This window comes from Cucurbita pepo, chromosome 11 (assembly GCF_057944985.1).
Source record: "Cucurbita pepo subsp. pepo isolate OVF chromosome 11, ASM5794498v1, whole genome shotgun sequence".
Lineage (NCBI taxonomy): Eukaryota > Viridiplantae > Streptophyta > Magnoliopsida > Cucurbitales > Cucurbitaceae > Cucurbita > Cucurbita pepo.
This window is the reverse complement of record NC_141808.1, coordinates 16,983,711-16,993,451: the sequence shown is the minus strand read 5'-3', so window position 1 is coordinate 16,993,451 and position 9,741 is coordinate 16,983,711. Positions and strand designations below refer to the sequence as shown.

General features: G+C 37.3%; 2 protein-coding genes across 3 annotated transcripts; one reads left to right on the top strand and one right to left on the bottom strand.

Annotated features, from left to right (window-relative positions):
- Nucleotides 1-201: 201 nt before the first annotated feature.
- Nucleotides 202-3,930, bottom strand: LOC111804868 (uncharacterized). Of its 2 annotated transcripts, none has more exons than XM_087128092.1 (10): nucleotides 3,630-3,930; nucleotides 3,197-3,270; nucleotides 2,975-3,086; nucleotides 2,601-2,835; nucleotides 2,341-2,445; nucleotides 2,075-2,203; nucleotides 1,757-1,806; nucleotides 1,583-1,680; nucleotides 1,161-1,445; nucleotides 202-936 (listed from the first exon to the last, which is right to left on the bottom strand). In XM_087128092.1, the coding sequence occupies exons 2-10, from the start codon at nucleotides 3,242-3,244 to the stop codon at nucleotides 439-441; spliced, it is 1,560 nt and encodes a 519-aa protein (XP_086984218.1). In that variant the 5' UTR covers nucleotides 3,245-3,270; nucleotides 3,630-3,930; the 3' UTR covers nucleotides 202-438. The 2 variants fall into 2 exon arrangements, with proteins under 2 accessions (XP_086984218.1, XP_086984217.1); XM_087128091.1 differs by having other exon boundaries at nucleotides 3,197-3,258; nucleotides 3,630-3,929.
- Nucleotides 3,931-6,129: 2,199 nt separating this feature from the next.
- On the top strand, nucleotides 6,130-9,718 carry CAF1 (RNA-binding CRS1 / YhbY (CRM) domain-containing protein). The gene is made up of 5 exons (XM_023691437.2): nucleotides 6,130-6,988; nucleotides 7,221-7,348; nucleotides 8,169-8,394; nucleotides 8,478-8,605; nucleotides 8,710-9,718. The coding sequence occupies exons 1-5, from the start codon at nucleotides 6,169-6,171 to the stop codon at nucleotides 9,661-9,663; spliced, it is 2,256 nt and encodes a 751-aa protein (XP_023547205.2). The 5' UTR covers nucleotides 6,130-6,168; the 3' UTR covers nucleotides 9,664-9,718.
- Nucleotides 9,719-9,741: the final 23 nt, after the last annotated feature.

Sequence of the window (9,741 nt, the reverse complement as noted above, 5' to 3'; positions counted from 1 at the left end):
GTTAAGTGATTTTGACCATCAAAGTGTATTTTGGTTTTGCCAAAATCACCTCAAACACTTCCACTTTTGTTATTTCACTTAGTTTTAAAAAATTAATTATTTTATTTTAATTTTAAAATTTTCAATGCACTTCCTAAGTACTTGTGAGGCTACATTGCTACTACATTGCTACTGTTCTCATGTTTTAATTAAAAACATGCATGCACTAAAAGATATTGAAATTTTAAATAGATTTTAAAAAAGGGAGCAAAACTACATGTCGTCAACCATAAAATCAAGCAACATTTGGTTTCTGAAATCCAAATCTCCCAGCCGACCCGTCGTATAAAAAATGCGGCCGGTTTTCAATATTCAAGTGCACCGGGAAATTTTCACTGGAATTTCCGATGGACGAATTTGGGTCTGATTTGGGGAAGAATTACAAGAAAGCCATCATCTCTATTTGACTTGTTTCGTTCTCATCCCAAGCTCCACAAGCAGTGTCAAGATTGCCTCACACATCTCACAAGCATCAGGATCACCTGCATTCTTAGTCCTGGAAGAGTAGACCATCCAAGCGTGATCGAGCTTCTGGCTCGGTCTCACAATGACCGAGCCAGGAACTTCAGCATCACGACATGTCACCAAACCGTCGCTCTTCTCTCCGTACCGAAGCTGCAAATGAAGAGCACACAATGCCATGACAGCAGAAAGGGGAATCACTACTGGAACACGCCGCCCGCCCTGCACCACCGTGTCGGATTCTGTCCAAGAACTTGGAAGAGGTAGCCAAGGTAGCTCAGCATGAGCTATCTGAGTCATTGTAGCAAGAACTCCTGGTGTAACATGTGCTTCAGAATGGAAGGAGAGTATTGGTATGTTCTCCGGGAGGTCGTGATTTGAGATGAATTCCTTCCGCTTCTCGTACGTTAGATCCTCCAATGCTCGAATGTCGCCCTACAAAAACATAAATCAAAGATTCCAATAAAGAAACAACACGGCATTCCTGAAGCTGAAGATAAGTTATCTATCTATCTATCTATCTATCATATGTTCCATAATTTTCACGAAAAATGTCAAGAAGTGTACAGACTCGTCGTTTTTTCTCCTTTTCCTTGCCTCATCAGACCAACAACTATCCCTGACAACGAAGCAATTGAAAAGGCAAAAGAAAATACAACCTTGATGATCTTGCATATTAAGAGCTCCATGATCCTCCGCGTCTCTTTGTCAGCAACCTGCCCGTCGCGAAGGAAATCCGAAGCCAATGGTGTTCCACCATATGGACTTTGTACCAGAGCCAAGCCAGCAACTTTATCTTTCAACTCATTGCAGTAGATTGATAATGCAGCAGCAGCATCAACCCCACCCTTGCTATGTCCGAGCAGCATCACTCGCTTGCCCGAGCCCCAGTAAAGCTCCTCGACGTATTCTTTTAGCTCCCAGGCATTGTGTTCTACAGATGCCTTCAAGCACGGAGAAGGAGTTCAAACAAACAAATCTATAATTGGGAAACAAAACCAGTATACATTTGATCGGTCCAGTTCGTTTATTCGTTCGTTCGTTCGATGCACATACCATCAGAAGGGAGATAATTTATTACCTCACTATGAATTTTTGCAATATGGCAAGTAAGGCCCATCTTTGAAAAAAATCTCTTGGTTCCCACAAAATACAAGGGACCATGATTGCTAAATAGACCTGGGAAGTCAAAATTTGCATTACAATGGTGAAAACACATCAAAATGATCAAAACAAATCAAAGCTCTTCTTCTACCTGGAATTAATAAATAAACAAACGAGTTGGGTAGTTTGTGTTCTCCGTTCCTAAATCGAAACAAATGGAGTCGAAAATTTAAGAAATCTTGAATACAAAAGGAGAATATATATCATAGTTTAAGAAAACGTGATTCAAAATAAACAACATCATCGAACAAACACCATGACGAATAACTCGATGATAGTCATTACTCGGAGTTTGAACTAAATAGTCGTAGAGAATTCGATCCGCTATTGAATACGTCACAAGAGTATGAATTAAGCCTACCAGATTCAAAAAATGTATTATATGTATGAAGTTTGTGAAGATTATAACCTTATCTCAGAGAGCAATTCCAAGAATCTTTCTGTTCCATCAACAACAGGAGGCATACCAGGAGTGTTTTGCAGCCATCCAATATCTTCCGACGAACCGATCAAGGTTTTTCGAATTCTAAATATTACACTGTACCAAATAAAAAATCAGTCAGTTATCAACGTGAAGATCGATCCGAGTTCAAAGAAATTAAATAACACAAAGTATATAGATTCGAACATCGGTCCATGAGAAAAGAGCATACGTTCAAGAATATGTTTTCTTACTTTGAAAGGCGGAGTTCGACCCATTGAATGCACGAGAAACAATCTCTCAGGAAGCATAATGCTAATTTTTGAACAAACTGTAAACCGTATAATGGGAGCATCAACCTACACCAAAAAAAAAAGGCCGGACTGAATATAGTTGAACATGAAGTTCTAAGCTTATTTCACAGAATAACAGTAAAAACTATAAAATTAGATCTTCTAGGTTCAATGAGACTACTTTTTATAGGACTTTCTAGCAAAAAGAACATGTCAATTACCCTTGAAAAATGGGAGAAGCAACCTCGTAACTATAAATACTTTCTACATCTGATGTTCTATCTACGAGCAAACCGTTCCTTGAATCCGAGGCACCGGCAATGCAAGGTATGAAGGATGATGAACCTTCTGAAACAGATCTCTGCCTGTTCTGACCAGAAGGATTCAAACAAGCTCCTAGCGGAATGATGATATGGTCGGTGAGAAATCTGTCGACATCTCGAGCTACAAGATCCTCTGCCACAAGCAACACCAAAACGGTTAAAGTACAACAGTTAAGGAATGTATTGTCCATCTTTACTATAAGGATGCAATCAAGAAAGGCAGAGAAATAAGAAACTAAGTGATACTACATGCGAGAATTAACAAACCGTACCGATAAATCCAACGAATCGACGAGTTATATAACTAGCCAATGCCAAGAGATGAGTACAAATCTCATCCAATGGTGATACAATACTGAAGATTTGAAGAGTATCACCATGTGCCTGAGATGAATAGCAGCAATATGAGATCTGGAAGGCCAGGCTTGATATGTTCTAAAGAAAATCGAGCACATTATACAAACTCGAAACCAATTTGCAAAATTAGCACTCACCGCGGAAGCAATCTCATATAGTTCATTCTGAGTGTGTACATCTCCCATCCAATCTTCAGTTTCTGCGATTATAGCTCATAATTTCACAATATGATGAGTAGAAGCAGAAGAATTCGGCAACATTTAGCATACTATATGAGAGTAGCAATTAAGTATCCAATCATTTCAATGTTGATATCTCCATCATATAGTAAAAAAATATCAACCAAATACTGCTAATGCGCACATAACACTAACATTTCCATAAAATCGAGAACTCCTAGATTTATTTTGGCTTTGATTCATGATCCTTCTCGAAAATGAGAACATCGAAGAGAAATAAACAGCAAATTTCCAAAAACAACATTCAAAAGCCAACAAATAAGAATAAAAATCTCGTAAGAAGCAGAAACGAAGAACCAAAACCATAAGGTTTCAGAAGGGAAGTACTTACAAGAGAAGCGATTCTGGAGAGCGATGGAAGAGAACGGAATCAGAACATTCTTCGGAGACGAAATCGATCCAAAAACTTAAATAGAGAGAGCGAGAGAGCTCCATTTTTCAGCAATGATGAACCGAAAACGAAAGAACACGCAAAGAGAAGGGGAAAAAAGAGCATTGGAACTGATAAAAAGTGAGAGAAAATTAAAAAAACAAAAAAAAAACTAACCGATATAAAGAGAAGAGTCATGTGGAAGGAATGAAGCATTGGATGATCTTTATCCAGTAGCTTTAATTTCGAATCATCGTTGGCCCACCAAACGTCGCATCGAAGGCACTCAATGGCTCGTGGGCATCCCCAATTCACATAAATTTCCAGTTTTTTTGGACGAATTTGCAAATTATGGAGATGGGTTCTTGATCAGAAAATTCTTTTTTTTTTTTTTTTTCTTTTTTAATTTAATTTAATTTAATTTATTTATTTATTATTCTTTATAAATTTAGAAATTTAGGTTTGATTGTTCTTCATAGTCGATTCTTTCAGTACTCTCCACAGTCAGAGTTCATGAGCTCACGAAAAAAAGTAAAGTCCATGGTCAGGTCAAACCCTTCCCAGTTATTCATCATTTAATTCATTGCATTTTTCTTTCGAGCCGAGAGAAATTTAGGTTTGATTGTTCTTCACGTTTTTCGGTACTCTCCACGGTTAGAGTTCATGAGTTCACAAAAAAAAATAAAGCCCTCGGTTAGGTCAAATCCTTTCCGATTATTCATCATTCAATTCGTTCCATTCTTCTTTTGAGCTGATTCGAGAAATTAGGTTTGATTGTTCTTCACTTCTTTTAGTACTACTATCCACTGTTAGAGTTTATGAGCTTACGAAAAGAAGTAAAGTCCTCGATCAAGTCAAACCCTTTTCGGTTAATCATCATTCAATTCATTCCATTCTTCTTTCGAGCCTATTCGATAAATTTAGGTTTGATTGTTATGTGTAGTCGATTCTCACAGTACTATCTATTAGAGTTCATAAGCTCACAGAGAGAAGTAAAGCCCTCGATCAGATCCAACCCTTCTCGATCCTTCATTATTCAATACACTGCATTCTTCTTTCGAGCCATCTAACCAATCCTATTATTACAACCTACAAAAATAGGTAAAAAAGAGTCGAATGCCGTTACTATATATATATAATTAAAAAAATATATTTAAAATAAATAAACAAGAAATCACAAATGAATATCAGGCATTTTCAATTATTACCAATCATATAATTATCTCTTTTAAAATAAATAAAATTCGAAATTAATATTTATATAAAAGTATAAAAAAACTAAATTCATAACTTTACATTATTAACCCATTACATTAAATATATTATATTAAATTAATATATAAACACTCGAAGATAGAATAATATTTTCATAAATTTAATTGAAAAAAAAGACATTAATATTTTAAAATATCATTGATATGAAGCATTTAAATATTTAAAGTATTTTAATTTTTAAATAAGAAAGGCTTAAAATGAAAAAAATGAAGGAATTTAATAGTAAGTCTTGGGGATTTGAATTATGGTGTGGTGTCTTATTGCGGTGCTTATGTGTGTGAGGCGAGGCATAATGATGTTACAGGTGGAGATTTTTGAGTGAGGGCAGATTTCCTTTGCAGCGGGTTTTGTGGAAGTGGATAGCATCATAGCTTAAAGCCAAATTTAAATTCCAATTCAAAGCAACCTTATAACTTTGGATAATTTTATAGATGGTGACAAAATATTATTTGACCAAACTTTTTAAAATAATGTCATATAATCATTTTCAAACTTATTTTATTTTAGGCTAAATTAATAAAAATATTTCTGTAACTTTATATTTTATCTAATAAAAATATTATTAAACTTTAAATATATATTACAAATTTTTTTATTTTTATTTTTATGGAAATAGTTAAATTTTTAAATTTCAATAATACTTTTTAACTTTTTTAAAAAAATTAAAAAATATATTTACCGTTAATATTACGTTCAAAAAAAATATTGAAAGTAAGTTGTGTTAACCCCTCTATCTTTGTAAAAAAAATTCAAATGAAAATCGTTTCAGGACCTCGTAAATTATTTGATTAAAAATTAACTTTTTGAAGTTTTTAAATTTTTTTTAAGGGTGTGGTAATAATTTTTTTAAAAATTAAAGTTATTTTTTAAACATTTTTAAAAATTTAAGGGTATTTTATGAAATAATTTTGAAATTAAATTATATTTTTAAAACCATTTTAAATATTTAAGACTATTTTTGAAATAGGTCTAAAGCTAATAAAGGATATTTTTGAAAATTTTAAAAAATTTAAAGATATTTAAATTTTTTAGAATATTTTTATTAATTTAGTTTTTTTTTTTATTCTACCGTTTATAAATACAAAATTAAATGTCTAATTATTTTCATGGTTTTTTTTTTTTTTTTTTCAAGTTAAACGAGTTTATTAAATATTTCTTTAAAATACGAAATTAAAGATATATTTGCCGGGATTTTAGTTGAGCTTCAGCACTGCGCTCACCTTCAATGGCGTTCAAGTTGTCTTTTCCCTTCCCCATTTTCTCTCCTCAATTTAGCCCTAATTCAACTCCGTCGCACCGTACTCTTACCGAAATCCGATTTTCCCGTTGGAACAATGCAAACGCTGAGAAATTCGAGCAGCGCCGACGGTCTCAGCAAGAAATCGAGGATGAAATCCGCCGCGAGCGCCGCTTCGATTCCGCTGCTAGAATTACCGACCTCTGCGATTCCAACTCGTCCACCTCCGCCATTGACCGGACTGAAACGTTCAGGTCTGTCGGCACTCCGTCGTATCCGTCGAGGCCGTCAATCCCTGGTCGAAAATCCAAGTACTCAAAAAACCCTAATCCTGGTTCACCCCCTCCATTTCGTCAAGTTTCGAAGACCAAAAAGACCATGAGCGCACCTAAAGAAATGCCTATTGGCGTAGAAGCCAAAGTTAGTCTAAGTGAAGATGGAGTTTCGTACGTAATCGATGGAGCTCCATTTGAGTTCAAGTATAGCTACACAGAAACGCCGAAGTTGAAGCCGATAAAGCTGCGTGAACCATATGCCCCGTTTGGGCCGACGACAATGCCGCGGCCGTGGACGGGGCGTGCTCCATTGCCGCCAAGCCAGAAGAATTTGCCGGAATTCGACTCGTTTCAGCTGCCGCCGAAAAATAAGAAAGGGGTTAAAACAGTGCAGGCACCGGGACCATTCTTAGCAGGTTCGGGGCCCAAATACGTGATGTCGAGGGAAGAAATATTGGGTGAGCCGTTAACAGAGGAGGAGATCAAGACGCTGATTCGTGGGTGCATCAAATCTAATAGGCAATTGAATATTGGTATTCTTTCTCTCAAACCCTGTTTAGCCAGATTTCTAAACACTGGATTTCTACATTGCGTTCTTGCCATTAGTTTTCCCAGTAATTTTTTTAACAGAAATCTGTTAAATAGAATCTTTGGACTTGAAATTTATAGATTAGAACAGGCTCTGAATGGAAAATTCTATCTTCTCTGCATTTTGGGGTGTGGTAGGATGAACTTACTGAAATTTTTACTCTGAATTGCTTTTAGGTAGAGATGGTTTAACGCACAATATGTTGGATAACATACATGCTCATTGGAAACGGCGTAGAGTGTGCAAGATAAAATGCAAAGGAGTGTGTACGGTTGATATGGACAATGTGAAACGGCAATTGGAGGTTGATGCCTCTTTATACATAGCACTGACGGATTACTACTGATTGTCGTTTAAATACACTAGCAGTTTTTCTTATGCCTCCTTGCCAATACAAATATAAATTAGGTTAAATAAATATTTTAGTAGTTATAGTGTGAGATCTCACATCAATTGGAGAGGAGAACGAAGCATTCTTTATGAGGGTGTGGAAACCTCTCCCTAGCAGATGCGTTTTGAAAACCTTGTGGGGAAACTCGAAAGGAAAAGCCCAAAGAGGACAACATCTGCTAGGGGTGAGCTTGGACTGTTACAAATGGTATTAGAGCTAGACACCGGGCGATGTGCGAGCGAGGAGGCTGAGCCTCGAAAGTAAGGACGTTGGGTCTCGAAGGGGGTGGATTATGAGCTCATTGAAGAGGAGAACGAAGCATTATTTATAAGAGTGTGGAAACCTCTTCCTAGCATACCGTTTTAAAAACCTTGAGGGGAAACTCAAAAAGGAAAAGCCCAAAGATGACAATATCTGCTAGCAGTGGGCTTGGGCCGTTACATATATAGCTTGTGTTTGGTTTCAATTTTATCCTTACGAGTCTTTATCGTGCTTGTGAGTCTTTTCGGCTTCTTGAATTATGACAATGATGTCTTTGGTTTTTCTTGTGGTCGGTTGCTTGCAGTCTCTGTTCTTTTTAAGTTAGAGTTCGAGCCTAGACCTCCTATCTTGCCTTTGTTAAATAAATGTATTGTACTTTTTTTTGTTTACTTGATAAACATACCATCAGCTTTGAGCAATGTAGTGTTGCTTAATGCTTCTAACTTGTTTTCTTGTTACATAATTTTGGTAGGAAAAAACTGGGGGCAAAATTATCTATAGTAGGGGTGGGGCATTGTACCTTTATCGAGGTAGAAATTACAACTATAAAACCCGTCCTCGTTTCCCTCTTATGCTATGGAAACCCGCTGCACCGGTGTACCCTCGGCTCCTTAAGCAGGTCCCTGATGGCCTAACACTGGATGAAGTGACTGAAATGCGTAAGAAGGGGCGGAAATTAATACCAATATGCAAGCTCGGTATGGGTCTTTTCTTACTCTTCCATCACCATGTGCGAAAGATTTTAGCATGCTAAACATTCTGTTGTTTATACATGTTGTAGGGAAAAATGGTGTGTACTCTAACCTCGTAAAACATGTTAGAGAGGCGTTCGAAGAGTGTGAACTTGTCAAGATTAATTGTCAAGGGCTGAACGAGAGCGACTTCAAGAAAATCGGCGCGAAACTAAGGGTCTTCTTCTGTTTTCTCTCTTTGATGAAAAAGTGATCAACTCTATTTCATTGGGTTTTGCCAAGCAATCTATTGAACCAACTTTTTGATCTATTTGACTACAGGATCTTGTCCCTTGTGTTCTTATTTCTTTTGAAAGCGAGCACATTCTTCTGTGGAGAGGAAAAGATTGGAAATCCTCCCTTCCATATATAGTAAGAAATCCCGTGGGAGCGAAGGCACGTGAAACAAACGAGGGAACTATTGCTGCACCATCCATTGAAGAACGAGAAGCATCGGTCGAGAATACTAGTCTGATCGACCATGATTTGATGTCTTTGGGTTCTGCAGGCCTCTCAACTGGAGGAAACGAGGAGCTAGATCCTTTGGTTGCCGAGAAATCTGTCTCTGCCGATGTCGATTCATTAACAGCAATGATGCATAAAAGCAATTCTCTAGCAGACGCAGACGATATGGAAGCTACAGGGTCAGATGATCAAGAAATGAACACTGATAGCACGTGTGATGATTCTGAATCGTCGAGCGCAATGTCGGGAGGTGAGACTGAGACTGATTCAGGACATGAAAACTCGGACTTTGATGAAGCAGAACCAATGGAACAATCAAGATTGAATGCCATTGCAGCTGCTGGAAACCTGGAGACCAAGGTAGGGGGTAGTTCAGAAGCCACACAAGCTCTCAATAAGCCAGCAAGTTACACCATGGATGGAGTTCTTCAATTATTGAAGCAAGCGATCGAAAATGGCGGTGCCCTTGTCTTGGACGATTCTTCATTGGATGCCGATGTCGTTTATCGTCGAGCAGTTGCCTTTTCTCAGTCTGCTCCTCCGGCACCCGTTTTCAGGCACCAACCAAGGAAGAAGGTAGCAGTTGATAAGGGTGAGGAGCAAACAAGCAGAGAATTGGAGGAAGTGAAAGAAGAGAGTGCAGTTTCGGTGGAGAGAGGGAGTGGGAAGAAGGATTCTAAGACGAAAAAGAAGAAGAATTTTGGTGAATATAATTTCAGTTCGCCACAAGGAAGCTTAGGAGTGGATGAACTTGCAAAGTTATTGGCATGACGTGTACAGGTCCAGGTTCAAACTTGATTAGTCAATAAAAATCCATTTTAATCCATTGACTTTTAAACATTAATTAAT

Bases quoted from the DNA above. Each gene is read 5' to 3' on its own strand.
- CAF1 (XM_023691437.2), top strand. From the start codon at position 6,169: ATGGCGTTCAAGTTGTCTTTTCCCTTCCCCATTTTCTCTCCTCAATTT. The intron at 7,349-8,168 runs GTTGATGCCTCT...TAATTTTGGTAG, and splicing joins ATGTGAAACGGCAATTGGAG to GAAAAAACTGGGGGCAAAAT. The intron at 8,606-8,709 runs GTCTTCTTCTGT...ATTTGACTACAG, and splicing joins AAATCGGCGCGAAACTAAGG to GATCTTGTCCCTTGTGTTCT.
- LOC111804868 (XM_087128092.1), bottom strand. From the start codon at position 3,244: ATGGGAGATGTACACACTCAGAATGAACTATATGAGATTGCTTCCGCG. The intron at 3,087-3,196 runs GTGAGTGCTAAT...TATTCATCTCAG, and splicing joins TATATGAGATTGCTTCCGCG to GCACATGGTGATACTCTTCA. The intron at 1,446-1,582 runs GTAATAAATTAT...CCGTGCTTGAAG, and splicing joins TTGCAAAAATTCATAGTGAG to GCATCTGTAGAACACAATGC.